At 39.0% G+C, this 17,328-nt stretch overlaps 1 protein-coding gene across 3 annotated transcripts in view; it reads left to right on the forward strand.

Moving 5' to 3' along the window:
• The window catches only part of lpgat1 (lysophosphatidylglycerol acyltransferase 1), a 34,307-nt gene extending 17,070 nt beyond the window's left edge, over window positions 1-17,237 (forward strand). The window contains exons 6-11 of one of the 3 annotated variants that reach the window (XR_013289522.1): window positions 3,619-3,745; window positions 12,791-12,897; window positions 14,203-15,048; window positions 16,443-16,534; window positions 16,638-16,748; window positions 16,844-17,237. Coding sequence is in view for 1 of the 3 variants with exons in the window: in XM_077553339.1 (XP_077409465.1) it covers window positions 3,619-3,745; window positions 12,791-12,897; window positions 14,203-14,354 (386 nt within the window). In the remaining 2 variants the exon portion in view is untranslated. Of the gene's footprint in view, window positions 1-3,618; window positions 3,746-12,790; window positions 12,898-14,202; window positions 16,398-16,442; window positions 16,535-16,637; window positions 16,753-16,843 lie in introns of those variants that run through there. The other 2 variants (XR_013289521.1, XM_077553339.1) reach the window with 2 other exon arrangements.
• Window positions 17,238-17,328: the final 91 nt, after the last annotated feature.

Raw genomic sequence — 17,328 nt, forward strand, 5'->3', positions numbered from 1 at the left:
TTCGTCCATTTTTAGGACCAGCGTGTCAAAACAAAGGAGAATGTACAGCTTAATTGGCTGCATGTGCTGCATGTGCTTGTTCTCTTTTATTGCTGCTTTCTCTGGATGCCGCAAGCAGGTCGGTGCCGGAGGCTTCGTCCTTCCGCTTGAATCTAGCTAATGGCATTTAAACGTAGGGCAAAAAGGGGGGTGGGGGGGGGGCGGGGACACATACCCTGAAGAGTACTATGTCCCTATGTCCTCTGTGTTAGTTTGTATAAGCCCCGTCTCACCCTGACCCTCCCTGATGCTCCGCAGAGGTTGCCCACATTTTGCTGACTCACTCGGAGACAAATGGGCCACTGGCAGAAAAAACAGGATTTGATGTGATTGCGCGTGCCGCCGCGTAACAGCCGTTCGGTGTCTCCTGGGCTTAAGCGCCGATAAAGCTATACGCGTTGTACAAAAAAGATAGCAGAAGTTCACGACAAACCATACGATCCAACCAATCGCACGCATGCTTCACGGCGTCATTCCGACCGAGGAACCTCCCACGGCGTCCGTCTCCCCGGCAGTGTTTGCTGAAGGACGCACCTTTGTCCGTTTATTACAAGTCCGGTTTGTCACTGTAGCGACGGCTTGGCTCAGAGCCACGTCCTTTGGCCCGCTGCACACGCGGGACGGCTGGCCGCCTCTTCAGCGCTTGGCATCCAATTACGCACGCTGTGATGGCTGTGGCACTTCCCATCAATACCAAGTCAAGTCACTTTGTCTGTAGTGAGCCAGCAACATGTGCCTTGTTTTTGTTTTTTTGGGGCCGCCTCGCTTATTCTGAGACGATTATGCTCGAATTAAAGGGGAAGTCCAACTTTAAGCGTTTCTTGACGGATATGTGTCATATGTGTCACTACTAGTCTAAACATGACATTCTGATTAATATCACATTTGTGGAATATGAGTTATGCAGCAAAAAGCAGCTGTTTTTTATCCATCTCACGGGGCGGCCATTTTGCCACTGGCTGTTGACTGACGCTGACGTCAATGTTGCTCAGGGTTCAAGCAACGACCAGTCACAGCTCACCTTTTTTTTTTTTTCTGAAGCTGCCCTGTAATTGGTTCTTACCTGAGGCCTGAGCAACATTGATGTCAGTCAACAACAAGTGGCAAAATGGCCGCCTCCTGAGGTGGATAATAACGGCTGGATTTTGCCGCTTAACACGTATTCCACTAACGCATTATTAACCAGCATACCATATTTAGACTAGTAGGGCTGCATAAAACATATTATTGTCAAAACAAATTTTTAAGGTTGACTTTCTCTTTAACTCCTTTGCGACCCAAAACATATAAATACGTTCTATTGTGTCCCAAAGACGTATTTTTGCGTTTTTATGTTGGTTTTTATGTTCGAGCATACAGAAGGCTTTGCTGCAGCCTCTGAACTGCAGAGAACAAGTGAAGCAATGGTAGTAATTACAAAAACGGCCAGCAGGTGGCAGTAGATTATAAGAGATCAACCAGGGCCATGTAGCAAACAAGCCGATTTCCCCACAGTTCTAAACGGATTTGTGAATAATGATGAAACTTGGCTATATTCTAATGCTAATTGCTGCAAAACGGAAACAGATACAAATATATGTTATTGTTTTTTCCCTGATGAAAGAAGAGACTCTAATTGTTCTTTTGGTCTGTTTCATGTTTTTATAGCAATAGAACACAATATTCTGTGTGCCTTGCAAAATCAGTCAAAATCCAGTAAACCAGTTGGGAGCGAAGGGGGTTGCTTCAGTGCAAATGGCCGGGAGTGAATGAGTTAAATTAGACGTCAGTTCATACGGCGCTAAAATAGCCAATTCTCACTCAATTGATCTAAAAAATAATAATAATAAAAAAAAAAGTGTAAATGCATTTTGATCAAATTTGTTGTCATTTTTATGAAGTTTTTATTTTTCAAAATTAGGCCTATTTAGTTTCATTTACTTCTTTGGCTCTAACTCACTATGGATTTTTACCTTGCGCATGGCTGGTGCTATACAAATAAACTTGTTCAAATATTCATATTTCATATCACGCCCTGTACATATTGTAGCGTATGAGACCATCCGCCCATACAAGTACATCCTTATTGCTTGACATCTCATTTTTTCAACAACGAAGCTGCGTTATACTAGGGATAGAACGATTATTTAAAAAAAAAAAATTTAAATTAAACACCAATGATAATTAGACAAATTTTCAAATTTGATGACAGCTGGTTAAAAAAAACAAAACAACAACAGCTAACCTACCTCACATAAGTGCTGTTCTGTGGTTTCATTCTTGTGCGTCAGTTGCCAAGACAGCTCTGTGGCATGTTTGGAATTGCTTTGTTTAGGTCTGTGACAGCAGAGGGAAACCCTGCCTGCCACCTCTGCCAAAAGTAAAAAAAAAAAAAAAAAGGATTCACCCATGCTGCAACTTGCTTTTTAGAAAACACATTGACTAATAGCTCGATGTTTTTACAAATAATTCAAATATACGTCAAGTCATAGTTTTCTGGGTGTTTTTTTTTTTTTGTTGCTACACTCTGGGGCGGGCAGAATCCAAGGGCATTATGTCAGTTGCATACACATCTGTTTCAGTATTCTCTTTATTTCCCCTTTTCTCGCCTGTTTTGACATGTTTGGTTTCTTTACAGTCACTAGATCATAACACTGGATTAATACATTTGAACAATTATGCTATGCAGATTAGCGAAATTATTTATAATACAGTATGTTGATTGAAAAGTGTCTTAGCCAATAATACTTCATTTATTATTTATTTATTTGTTTGTTTTGTTAATACACCAAGGTTGAATTGAGTGGATATAACTAGTAATTATTATATTTTGTACATAAGCATTATTTAAAAAAAAAACACACAATGAATCTATGCTAAATGGTTAGCAATTGCAATTAGCATTAGCGCGCTAGCGATTACCATTCAAGGTAAACAAACACTAACCACTAACTGGATTGGCCGGCAACCAGTTCAGGGTGTACCTTGCCTACTGCCCCCGGAGCCAGCTGGGATAGGCTCCAGCACCCTTGTGAGGAATAAGCAGTTAGGAAACTGCATGGAAACACTAACCACCATTTTAGTTCACACATACATCGTCATATCTGCATTACACATGTAATAGTGTCTTAAGTCTTTGACTGCCAAACGTTTTCAGAAAAGGGATGCCGTGGGTGCCAGCCGATTTAAGCATTTTTGACTGATCTTTCAAGGTCCACAGAAAATGACGTGTTTGGACTATGGAAACACGCATACTACCAAATGAAAGATTGGACTCTCATCTTTCATCAGGAAAAAAAGTTTGTTTCTACCTTATTCCGTTTTTCAGTAATCAACAATTGAAAATGGTTAGTTTCACCTCTGTTTTGAAAAAAAAACGTCTTTTAACGTCTTTGGCACTCCTCCATAGGATTTTACTAAACGTTATTTAACGTTTTTGGCAGTCAAAGAGTTAAAAGTCGACTTATTGGTCGACTTTTTTTTTTTTCCACATTCACGGTTGATATGCAAATTTACTAGTAATACTGTCCAGATTTTTCAAATGAGCTATTTATAATCATCATCATCATCATTATGGCGTTTGTGTTTGTTCTGTTGCAGGTAAAAAGCGCAAAGGCCTGCAGTGGGTGATAGACGTGACCATCGGTTATCCCAAAGCACGGCCCATGGACATCCAGACGTGGATTTTTGGATACAGGTCTGCAACAGTCACCCATGTTCACTACAGGTAAGGGTTCAATAAAAATCAGCTCGTGAAAGTTGCACACAGGTAGGCCACATTTTAATTTGCTACATAGACTAATATTGTCACTCTCTGAAGCTGTTTACTTTTGTCGAGGGAGAACTTAAGAGTCCGCCCACTGAAAGCTTGAGATTGCAGAAGGAAGTCCCCACCAACTTCCTTTCGCACTTAGTGAGTCAGCAGAATCCTCCATAGCTGAAGGAGTTATTAGATGGCTTAATGCACCACTGTCGTCCGTTCTGTCACCTTGATGACCCCCCCCCTCATCCTCTGTTTGAGTGGAAAAAGAGTCACGAAAAAAAAAAAAATCAGCTGTAGCACGTGTTTTTACACATTTAAAAATTTTAGAAATTATTTTCTACAAAGTTCGTCTTTTTAGTTGCTCTTTCGGTGTTTAAAAAAAGATACAAATGGGGACTCTCTGCGATTCATTAGCCCTTGGCAGCAAAAATGTCCTCTCACTGTCCTCAAGGTCTCCTTCTATAGTTCTACATTCACTTATAACAGGGATGTGATTTTTCCGCTAATTCGCGGAATTCCGCTTTTTTTATCTCCCCCCCCCCCCCCCCAAAAAAAAAAAAATTTTTTTATTTTTTTTAGTAGTAGTAGTTCATTGTGTATGCACATGACTCCGACAGATAACATCTTCTGCTGTAACAGACATTTGTGGTATGCTCTAATATGAGTTACTTTTCATTTGGTCATGATACAATTATTTGTTCATGAAATTTGAACTCTTCAACATTATTTATGTGTTAACTTAGTAATCACATTAGTTAGATATGATGATATTCTCAGTGATAGTTTTTAAAAGCAAAGGCAGTCCAATGTTTTTGAATGTGACTGATTTTGAGTTGACTAAAACTGCCATTTTATATGGGATAGTTCAATATACATTGAAAATTTATGCTGTTGTTTTGTCTATTTCTTTGTCATGTGAGTGCATTGAAAGTACTTAAAAACACGGAAAACCCATGAGCTCCAGGCCCGTGTCCCCCCACCAGGGCACTGCCCTGGACCTAGCTGGGTGCCAGCGGCCCCCAGACCCCCGGCTAAATTTTCAGATAATTTCACTTTGGTCAAATCACATCCCTGTTATAACTATAAAGGTGCATCTGGATTAGCTTTATTGCAAGACCCCCATTCAAGATGAGGTTAACTCTTTCACTGCCAGACGTTTTCAGAAACGGGTTGTCGCCAGTGCCAGCCGATTTAAGCATTTTGACTGATCTTTCAAGGTCCACAGAAAATGTTGTGTTTGGACTATGGAAACACACATACTACCAAACGAAAGATTGGACTCTCATCTTTCATCAAAAAAAAAAAGTTTGTTTCTACCTTATTCCGTTCTTCAGTAATCAACAATAGAAAATGGTTACTTTCACCGAAATTCTCTGTTTTGAAACAAAAAACGGAGAAAAGGGGCTTTTTGTGAAACGATGTTATTTCATGCACTCTAGTGAATTGAACACTTCTTTTTGTCCATGAATGATGCCACAAACACCTAAATAGTGCTTTACTTCTGTAAAACGCTTTCACCAACAATGAAAAAGTGTTTTTTTGATTGCGAAATACGTTTATTTCCATTCAACAGTGTAACAATTTGACAAAACAATTTCGCAAACGATTTACAAATGTGTGCAACTGTGGTACTACTTACAATTATGTGGATGTTTCAAATACAGTTTTTCTTTTTATGACGCTCTCCTGCGTGCAAGGAGACGCCGCTGGACTCGCAGAACAGTTTACTTTCACTTTGTCCGTTTCGCGTGCAAACGTTACACGTTACACTTTCCTTTTTTTCCGGGGAATAAATAGCAAGTAGCAGACTGTACACATTCCAACGATGAATATGCATTGGACTCGGGGCACTCTCCGTCGTCCGATCGAACGTCCGCCTGTGCGTGCTCGATTGTGCTCCGCGTTTATGACGCCGTCATAGCCGCCGCGTCAGCGGTTCCAATTTCGCCGTCAAGCTCGGATTCACCTTCATCATCATCGATGATGATCATCGTCGTCATCAATGTGCTCTTTTAGCGTTGCTCGATGATTTTGGGCTTTGAAAAAAACGGCTCGGGCGTGAGCTCCTCGCAAACCGGTCGCCATTTTTCCTTTGTTTTCCATTCTGATCTCCTGCTCGACGCTCTAGCTCCGCCTCTACTGACGCCCACCCGATCTTGTCAAAAGACAGTCATCGCTGCCCTCTAGGGGCCAAAAATAGTCCTTAGGCACAAGAGACCTAATTGAAACTTTCACCAGACATGCGGAAGGCTTCCCCCCACCCGTTTCAAAAAAAAAAAAAATTTAAAATTTGGATGACGTCTTTTGACGTCATTGGCAGTGCGCCGTAGATTTTTACTTGACGTCTTTAAACGTCAGTGGCAGTGAAAGAGTTAAGAACCACCGCTCTAAACCGTCGCCGTCCCAACGCGTGGTCAGAGGCTCCGCAGACCCGACCAAGCTAGCGGCACAGCAGTTTCATTTGCACACGCCGTTCCAGCCACATCACCGATCAGAAACTATTTCGACCCATGCTGGTCCAGGTGCAGAGACGAGAGGATTAATGCGCCGGCTGATCAACTGAACACTGGGGGAGTAGAATGATGCACTTTGGAAGGCCACATTTTCCAAGCAGTAGCGTTCACTTGGCAATTTCAGCCACATTGGAAATACCCCCAAAAAGCTTTAAGTAAATATTTACTTAAAGCTTTTTGGGGTAAAATGGCCGCCTCCTGACCACTGGCTGAATTGTTGCGATGGTAAATATGAGTCTGTTTTTCGGTAAAGCCTTCGTCATATCTGAAAAATAACACCAAGTCTTTTGTTAAAACAAAAAGTGCTTTTTTGATGACAAACATTAAACATTAAATTGAAACCAACAAGAGGAATATTATACTCTGCTGAGAACCATGTTTCATATTTCCGTTTCGACTTGAGCTAAAAGTTGCTATCCAAAAAAGCGCCAGGAAAAGACCTTCAGTCACTGTCTGTTCTGAGTGGTTGCCCTGCCAAGTAAATCACCCACTTGCTGTGGGGGCTCCTTATTTATTTATTTATATTTTTATTCATCCCAGCATGTGGGTTTAAACACATTTTAGAGTAGGATTAAAACGGTTTGTTTCTATCATAAACATCTCAGTCACGTTAGAAGTGGGTGGAACATTGTTCTTCCTTTGCCGTCCCTCCATTTTGATCGCTTCCATGATTACATACATCGACACTTCTCCAGGTGTCTTTTTTGTCTAATGAAACACTTGATATCAGTTTTCCTCGTGGCACGACAGGATTATTGATACACTGTCAACGAAGCATCATTTCATATTTTGTAGTCGGCGTAATCATTCGAAGGTCTTGACTCCACCTGCTCCCGCCTGTTTTTGTTTTTTTTTGTCTGCTATCAGATTACCGGGGCCGAGTCTCTAAACAAGCAGCTGAGCATTGTGTAACATTCTAAATGAATCTGTGCGCTGCACTTTTTTTTCTTTTTTCTTTTTTAAACCCCCCGTCCTCCCTTTTCCTTTTTTGCTTTCTTTTTCTTTTTCTTTTTCTTTTTCTGGAGAGCTCAGTATTGTTCATTCTTTAATTTTACCAATTTGACATGTCATCATCATTGCTCTCTTTTTTTTATTATTATTATTATTATTTTTATTTTTTTTTTGTATGTGCGCGTGAGTCTGTGTGTATTCATTAGTTCACCTAAAACCTATTAAAAAATCCCATGACGTTCACCTAAACCGAACACTCCCTTTTCCTGACTCGGCTACCCGTGGTCACCCAGCCTTTGTCTCGTGCCCTCTCATCGTCTTATCTCAATTTGACAGATTTTAAACCTACCGAGTGTCACATGGGGAGAGTTAGGTGGGTGTGCAGAGGCAAGAGAAAAGGGCAGTTGTAGGTGTTGAAGATGTTGCTTTTTTTTTTTTCTTCTTTTTTTGTGATGGCTTCTTCTTCCTTGCTTAATGCTACTGTCTGCTTTTCTGAAAGCTGCTCGTGGAGAGAGGAAAAAAATCAGCAAGGTGACATGATTTATGGGGTTGGTGTCTTGCCAGGTCATTACATGGGTGCTTTACAGCTGCTCACCTGGCAAGATCGGAGTCGCGCGAGCTGAATTGTTGAGCTTGCGATCGTGCCGCTTTCTGAAGCTGTCTTTTAGAAGATTTTTCTTCCTCCCCGTGAAAGACCGAGCTGTGCTGTCTGTGAGGTTTCCTACTTGGGTTGTCTTGGCTTTAGGGCATAGGTGTGAAACGCCGGTCCTGGAGGGCCGAAATCCTGCAGGTTTTGGATGTTTCCGTTCTCCAACACAGCTGATATCTTTTTTTTTTTTTTTCCTTTCCTTTTATATGTCACAACTGATTTAAGAAGCGTAGACAATTTATTAAATGGTGGGACGTCACGTCATCATAATCACCCTTAGAGTCTGTTAAGAAGGGATACAAACATATCATCACATCTATGGAGTTAAATTAGGGGTCAAAAGTTTTGTACTTGACAAAATAAAACTTGAAACTGAAAATTGTTGTGTTAATCTTGAATTTCTTTGAAATATTAGAATTTAGTATGAAAGTGTATTCAAGATAAAAAAAAATAAGTGTGTTTTTCGGTAAAAAATTATTATTATTATTATTTTATTTTTATTTTTTTTCTGGAGAGCTCAGTATTGTTCATTTGGTAATTTTACAGATTTGACATGTCATCATCATTTTTTATTTATTTTTTGATATATATGATCGGCTCATCAGTAAGCTCTGCATAAGCCTGATAACGGCCCTGCTTGATTGGAATCAGCTTGTGTTGGAAGAGGGAAACCTCCCAAAACCTGCAGGATCGCGGCCCTCGAGGGTCGGAGTTTGACACCTATGATTTAGGGCTTCCACAATCAATACGTCACACTCTGAGTTTAATAATGAGGTCCTTGGTGGTTTGTGTTTTTTTTTTTTTTTTCAAGCACAAGAAGCATCCGTTCCATTCATCTATTCCGAGCATTGACATGGTCATGGGAACAAAACCTAGTGACACAAATAGACATTCAGATGTCTCTGGAAAAGTACTGATTGGTTTGCATCCAAATGTTTTTAATTTTTTAAAGTAAATATAGTGAAAAGCAAACATTTGGATCCGTTTTTTTTTTTAAATAGATTTATTTTCCCCAAAAGCAGGACAATATTTCAAATCGACAGTGCACCAACATAAATTATGATTCAGTTACTGATTTTTTTGTCTGTAACGTGAGGAAAATAGGCCAAAAATGTTGATCGTTGTTTTTCAAAGTGAAAGTTTTATTTTGGTTCAAACGAAAGATAAGAGGACTACAGAAATTTGAGAATATTTTCTGTTGAGGAACTGAAATTCTGAGCATTTGGGACAGTTTTAAATTTTAAAAAAATATATCTAAACGATTTATTGATTATATTAGAATAAAATTAAATTATTGATTGATTTGGTAACAAATTAATTGTTGCATCTAGAGGAGAGACTACTTTTGTCACAATTGTCATATGAGAGAGCAGCATGTCTTTGTCACAAGACATTTGGCTGATTGTCAACAAACAATTTATGTTTCCGTCTTTTTTTTTCAATTCCACAAACCCCCCCCCCCCCAAAATATAAAAAACATTCCTTACTTTATCGTCCGCAACCATTTTTTGTACAATACGTACGTGTGTAATATCCGGTCCAGAGTATAAAATTCACTTTTTCCTTTTCGTGGTAAACTGAAAAATCCACCCCATGCAAGCCTAAAAAAAAAAAATTCCTTTTTTTATTTTTTTACATTTTTCTCTGATTTAATTTTTATATTTATAGTCGTTTATGTGAAGCACATTCAGATGAACCCTAACTCAGTAATAAATAGTTTATGGAGTTCTGAGTGTCTATCCTATAAATATATACATTTCAACCATGACCTTTCATTCTAGCATCCAGCAGATTGGATCTCGAACCTTGTCCGTAGAATATAGCATAAAGTTCATGACCACCTGTGACAATGACTTTACAGTTCTTTACTCGTGACCCCTGCACTGATAAGAGGCACCCGGCCTAGACAGTCATTAACTTCATCCCCACGCATTAGCTCAGATCAATTTGGTCAGAGTGACTCTTGCTCCGTAGGCAAACACACAGTGAAGGAATAACTGTGTAGTCAATTCGTACCTCACGGCGACTGAAAGGTGTTAAATATCAGCATGTTCGTTGTTCACTCAGCTGTTTCCTCCGGCCGAGCCCTTTTCACATCTGTCGTGTGTCCATTGTTTCTGACCAAAGCATTTCCTGGAACATAAACAGCCTTAAGCTAGAGAGAGGAAGCAAATTGAAGAGTTAATGGAGCAATTATCAAGCGCAACCCCTACTACTGTTCCTCGACGTCTTCCCCGATGATGGCTGGGCTCGTTAAGAGTCTTTAAGAGCCGGTGTCGTTTGGGGATGTATTCAGGTGCGCAGAGTCAGAAATCAGAGACACGTTTTCTGAAAAATACTGAATAGTTTGACCGCAAACAAAGTGGTAAGACGGATCATTGTCCACAGGAGTATTGAGAAAAAAGAACCTACTGACTTCTCTATTTGGGGCCTCGTCGGCACACATCGGGGGTCCTTATCTTAACTAGAACAATGGAAAGCGAGAGAGAGAGAGAGAGAAGGACGCACAATTTACTTCTTGGTCCCCACCGTCCATTTGTTAATCTCCATGTTCGGCTTTTATGACATTGTACCCTCAATCAACTATAACAGGACCCTTTTTTTCCCCTCTCTCTCTCTATTTTCCCACGAGAGAGACTGAAGACTGAACAGGGTCCCTAAATAATAATGGCCTCTTTCCTGTAAAAGTGGGCAGCCTTTGCCTGACACGGTCCAAATTTAATTAGCTTCCTAGTCCAATTGGGAAAAGGTAAAGCAATATCTTGAGAATAAGAAATGTGAAGAAGCAAAAGTGTGTGTTTCCGTTCACCACAAATGATGAATCCCAACATCTGTAAAAAAACACCTCTGCCAATAGCCATCGGAATTGGATTAAATAGTCAAACCGTCAAGGTCAAACACAATCTGTTCCAGGTCTTCAGTCAAATGTGATTCAGTGATTGATCCGCCTTTTTTGGGTTTGGGGGGAGAAACGACGGACACATTTTTTTCCCCGTTTTGTGATGTGGGCAAAAATTTGTGTTTGGAGCTCATTCACTGCCACTGACGGTTATTGATGTCAAATATTCATGTTAACTATTTCTATTAGTTTTTTTTTTCACTTTTGTTAACAACAGTATAAAAACCTAGAATTTTTTTATTGTACATTTAGAACAGATATAAAATTTGTGATTAATCGTGAGTTAACTCGTAAAGTCATGCAATTTATTACGATTAAAAAATTTAATCCCGACGCTCCTAATTTTTAATAATCTTTTATTTTTTTAATTGTAAATAATCGCATGACTTCAATTGTTAACTCACAATTGTTCATCATTTTTTTTATCCGTTTCTAAACGTACAATATTTTTTTTCCTAGGTTTTCTTTCATACTCTTGTTAACAAAAGGGGATTTTTTTTTAAATAAAAATAGTTCAAATGAATTTTTGACGTCTATAGCCGTCAATGGCAGTGAATGACTTAATTGTGATTAATCGCATGACTTCAGTAGTTAACTCGCGATTAATTTTATATCTGTTCTAAATGAACAATAAAAAAAATCTAGGTTTTCATACTATTGTTAACAAAAGGGGATTTTTTTTGAAAATAGGAATAGTTCAAATGAATTTTTGCCGTCTATAGCCGTCAATGGCAGTGAATGAGTTAAATGCAGCAAATAGTGAACAAATTTTCAAAATAGATGCCAAGTGCTTGCTTTATTATTGTTATTACCATTCCCAGTTGAAATTGAAACATAGAACCGATTCATACGTTAAACATGTATTTAATCAAGCCACGTTATTTACAAATGTCCGCTAGCTTCATGCTCGCACACAATGCAAAGCGCCTTCAATGGACTAACAAACCTAGCATCAATGTTGCCATATTTATAATTCGTTAAATTGTGGATATTTCAATACAAATGGTGCGACAGTGCAACGTAGAGTAGACAGACAATACAATACACAGGCATATATTCTTTATCCTCATATTTTCAATCATTCTTTATCATACATGTTAGCGTTTGTACTAGATTAACCGATCGCCCGTAAACTACCATCTGAAATGGTGAAGCTCCCAAAATCAGATTATTGTCCTCTGAGAAACCTTTCCCTGAAATGCTCATTAGCATCAGCTCACAGATTCATTTTATTTCCTGTCCATCTGGTCTTTTGTAAGAGCAGCTACAGCCACCGAATGATATTACTATGATCAGTTTTTTGTTTGATAACTATTATTGATTAATCAACTGATTATTTCTCGACCTGAGATTTGGTCTTTTTTTGGCTTCAGGGTTTGGTTTTTCTCAATTGTTTGTCTGACCCTGCAGGAAATTTCACTGAATTTATCTACAATTATTTATCACTTACACATTTATCTTTATAACTATATCTCAAGTCAACAGTCATGCTGTAAATTAAATCTTATCACAGCATAGATTAAGATACGCACTCATTTTTCTTTCTTTCTGAAGTATAGAAAAAAAAATGTTCCCCCGTTATAAATGGCTTAACCAATCAATACATATTAAAGAGGATCAATACTGTATCGCCCATTGCCTCCCTCCTCCAGATCCTCTACACAGATGTCCTTTTACAGTGGACGTTAAATGGTCAGGAATATTAAAGTAATGCTGAGTGCAGAGGAAATGCTCCTCCGAGGGAGGAGACTTAACCTCTATTTGAAGGTGACCAGGGGCTGTGTCAGCACAGCCCACTGAGGCCCCCTTGTGGCTCGACTCATGGTTTACCATGCATCCAAAAACACTCTCATGCAAGTAGCATCTCTGCTTAATGGCTCTCCTAAACAGACAGCTTTGAATAGATTGTCGTTTTAAATGGACGTCTGGCCGTTGCTGACACGCAAGTTCTGCGGCCGATACGTTCACACACATCTCTTTTGTGTGTCTTCTATCAGGATGTACCCAATTAAAGAGGTTCCTGTAGAGGAGCAGGCTCTGACCGACTGGCTGTATCAGAGGTTTGTGGAGAAAGAGGACTTGCTGGCCCACTTCTACGACACAGGTTTGTTTGTTTGTTTGTTTTTAATAATAGTTTTTATTAGGGCTGTGTAATTCATCGAAATTAAATTACGAAATTAATTATTAATGTTTGAGTTGTTTAAATGTATACATTTGCACCTTATTTTTATTTTAAAATAACACATTTAATACATTTTGTTTCATCCAAAAGGAACTTACAGAATTGTAGTGTTTTTTTAAAGAATTTTATTTGTCTTAATATTTTTTTTACATTTGGACATTTTCTTGTTTTGTACCCCCCAAAAAAAAATGATCGTCCTAATCGTGATATTAATTATTACCAATATAACCGTGACTAATATTTTCTTCTTAATCGAGCAGCCCTAGTTTTCATTACATTTTGACTTTTGTTTTTAAATGTAATGCATTTTTGAAACAGGTTTTAGTTTTTACGTTTTTGAAAAAAACGCTTCATTTTAGTTTTTATTATTTATTTATTTTTAAATACATGCCGTATTAGTGACTTTTTTTTTATTTATTTTTTTTTTACCTTGCACTCGACTAAGTATTGTGTAATAAAGTCAACTACAGTTCTTCCTTCCTCTGTATGTAAAATGAACTCTGAAAGCTCATGTATGATATTGACAAAGTTGAAAACAAAGGACATTTTTGCTATACTTGCAGTTACGGAAGATGCAATTTCAGTTAGTTATTTTTTCTTATTGATCTGAAACAAAATTCCATATTGCCAAACGATTAACTCTTTGACTGCCAAAAACGTTAAATAACGTTTAGTAAAATCCTATGGAGGAGTGCCAAAGACGTTAAAAGACGTTTTTTTTTTTTTTTTTTTTCAAAACAGAGGTGAAACTAACCATTTTCTATTGTTGATTACTGAAAAACGGAATAAGGTAGAAACCAAAAAAAAAATTCTGATGAAAGATGAGAGTCCAATCTTTCATTTGGTAGTATGTGTGTTTCCATAGTCCAAACACATAATTTTCTGTGGACCTTGAAAGATCAGTCAAAAATGCTTAAATCGGCTGGCACCCACGGCATCCCTTTTCTGAAAACGTCTGGCAGTCAAAGAGTTAACAATAGACCACCAGGTCTTTGCTAAAGAAAGCAAAATGCAGGCAATGCTAGTACTTTTCCATGAATCCAAAGACAATGCGGCTTTTTTAAATCTGAACAAAAACGGCAAAATAGCCAAAGAAAATAACCACCCAGATTGAATCCTTTGTTGTGTATCTAGCGTTAACTAAATTAGCAATGCTAACTTTCCGTCGTCATTCCCACCAAGATTGCGTCACTTCACCACTGCCATTCCTTCTGCCCTTCTCAACAGGAGCGTTCCCGCCTCCCGAGGGCCAAAAGGAAGCAGTCGCCCGGCAAATGACCCTCGACCCCGTGTGGCTGTGCGCCGTCCAGTCGTTTGCGTTTGTTTCCGGCTACATGTGGTACAGTCTCTTGCGGCACCTCTACTGCGGTATGTTTTGAGTCCGCCGAGCCGAGCCGAGCAGGAAGAAGCGCCTCGGGGGATCCGCCGGTGTCATGCGATGACTGTACATTAGCAATTAGCGTGGCGAGGCTACACATGGGGTGGTTCAAAAACAAAACAAAAATATGTATAGGACGTGTAGACAAACCAGCCCTGATACTACACATGATCTCTCACGTCATGGCTCTCATGTTGATGTTTACACATAGGCCCCTCACACAGTCATGCATTCAAGAGGCTCAGGACAAAAAAGGACCGGTTTAGTTCCATGGAGTGCGTATGTATGGACGTGTGAATACTGTGAGAGTAGAAACATCAAGTCCGCCCTTTAGCCTGCCCTTTTTACGACGCCAAGTGGACGTCTGGAAGCAGCCGCGTGGACGCTCTGCTCCTCCTCCCTCCCCTTGGCCCACATTGCACTAAAGATCCAAACTGCTCCCTGTCCCAGGAGTTTTTTTCCTGAGTGGTAGCTGCCTATGTTTTTTTTTTTTTGTTTTTTTTTCTCGTTAGCCCCCCCGCATCTCCACGACAGCCAGCACATTTATCTTTTAATCGTTGTCGTCCGGGCTGTTTACACTGGCGAACCCGCTCCAAGTGAAACGCCGTCGAACTTTGAGTGGAAAACGTGCAGATCACTTGAAAAGCAACTCGTGCGGACTCGTGTGCATCATCTCAACAAGATGGACTGAAAAGGTGAGACTTTTTTTTTTTTTCCCCTCCAACCCCCAACCTTTTCATCAAACTGCGTAGTTTTATAATTATTTAAGCCATACGCTCAGTGTTGTCAACAAACACAAGGGAACATAATGTTTGTGTTGAATGCTTTCCACAGCATCAAAAAAAAAATACGACCGTTCACTTTGGCTTTAAGAAGTGTAGGCATTGATACAGTAGGAAGAAAATGTGGGTGCCCCCCCCATGCTCTCTTTTTTTATTGAAGTCCCCCCCCCCCCCTTGACTAATGTGCTTTATGTGTTGTTACTGTGTGACGTCAGAAAGTGGAGACAATTCATGGAATATGATTTCATTTTCAAGACACAAAATCCTCTGTACATAACAAACCTCAAAAAGAAAGTCACCTGTCTGTGAATAATTCAGATTTTATTTTTATTTCTTTTTTTCTTTTTTTTTGAACAAACATGATTTTGTGTTTACTTCTCATTGGTACACTGTTGTGGTTTTCATTTTATTTTCCCAAGCAGTTATTGGCAGCCTTGTGTCATCCCAAACATTTTTTGGACGTGAAGATCCAATGTATGTAAATCTTCTTTTTGTCCTAAGCATTTGCCGATACCTTTGGACAGGGTTTCCCAAAATGTTGTCTTCTCAAAACTTAAATGTAGTTCCTTTGGTACCAAAATCGACTTTAAAAATAACATGAATTGTCATAACATAAAAAAAAAAACCATAGGACTTTCTATTTTTCTTCAAGCTTACATGTTACTCTGACAATCGGCAATCCAAATAAAAATGGACGCAGACATTATTTTGGGAAAAGCCTGTCTAACACTACATTCCCCAGTGAAAGTGTTTTCTTAAGGGAAAAAAAAAAAAAGATTTGTTAGGATGAATAGTTCTAAAGGTTTGATCTGAAATGAGTTCAGCAAGGGCGGGGCATAAAAAGTTTATTTTAGTTCTGATTTCAATTGTTGTTGTTCTTTTTGAGAATTCTAGAGGTGCTGCATTTATTGTTAGCAAAAAAAACATTGCCGGCCCTCATTCTTTGTCATTGTTGGCAAAAACTGTGTGAAGTACAAAAAAAGCGCTACCTAATTTAGCTGGTAAAATGTTTTTAAAAAATCTGTGTCATTCACTGGCCCTTATATATATTTTTTTCTCATCTGTGTTTCCAAAGAAGGCAGGGAAAGTGATGTTTTCCTAGATGTGGTTTTAGGAAATAAACACAATAGGGATTAAAACAAAATGATACTAGAACTGTCTGTAATTTCCCATTTTGTACTTCTCCTTTAAATTCCTAGTTACACAGCCATTTTACAACACAAAAAAAAACTGTGCTGGAATAAAACATCAAAGATCGTAAACGCCGTGTTCTGCTTGTCCTCAATGCTCTTTTTTTTTTTAACCAGGTAAATGAGACATGTTAGCGACAAACTCTTCACCAGAGAAAAAGTGTCCTGTCTGTGTTCTGCAGTGCCGCTTGCAATGAACCATTTCACAGGTATGGGCCCCAGGGTACTCAATATCACGGTTTGGTGGGTCCTCCAACAATGAGAGCGTTCCTTGTGGCAGCAAGAAATAAAACATCCTTTTAACCCTCACAGGACTATATAAAGTATTCATCTAACTGTCTACTATGTCAAAAATACTGCAGTGAAGAAGAAGACCAGGCTGAATGTTGCAGCTTCCTCCCTTTAAACTCCTGTTCTCCATCAGTAAGATGTCTGTTGTTATTTATTTTTTTTAAGATGCCTGTTTTCCTTTTGACCCTGTATTGACACAGCTACAACTATACTATGACACCCCGCAGTCCTCAGGCTCTCTGCAGGAGTGCCCTTTGCAGAGCCAGACTTGACAGATCGGTCCCTGGATGCTCTCCCTCCCCACGGTGTGAGCGGTGTCAGTTTTGGGTTGTCGCGACTCCCCAGGAGAGCAAATAAATGAATCATTTGAGCAAGTGTAACTGAAGCGGCAAAGGAAACTGACCGATATACCGCTTGTAAAGAAAAAAAAGTCAATTTGTTGTGGGGGAAAAATGGCTTGGCGATCATTTTGTTTATAATGTTCATACGCCTAAAGAATTACAGCAGCTAAATATCAAAATGGCAATTGTAAATTAATTGCCTCATACATATTTAAATATATTTTATAAATTAAAAAAATATATCTGTACTGTATGTTTAAATATATTTTTTAATTACAAGAATAGGTACAAATAAACTGTTTAATTAAAAACTAAAAATGAAGTGTCCAATTATCTTTTTAGGCCAACAGACGTTTTAAACAAAACATTAT

The sequence above is a fragment of the Vanacampus margaritifer genome, chromosome 19 (assembly GCF_051991255.1).
Source record: "Vanacampus margaritifer isolate UIUO_Vmar chromosome 19, RoL_Vmar_1.0, whole genome shotgun sequence".
NCBI lineage: Eukaryota > Metazoa > Chordata > Actinopteri > Syngnathiformes > Syngnathidae > Vanacampus > Vanacampus margaritifer.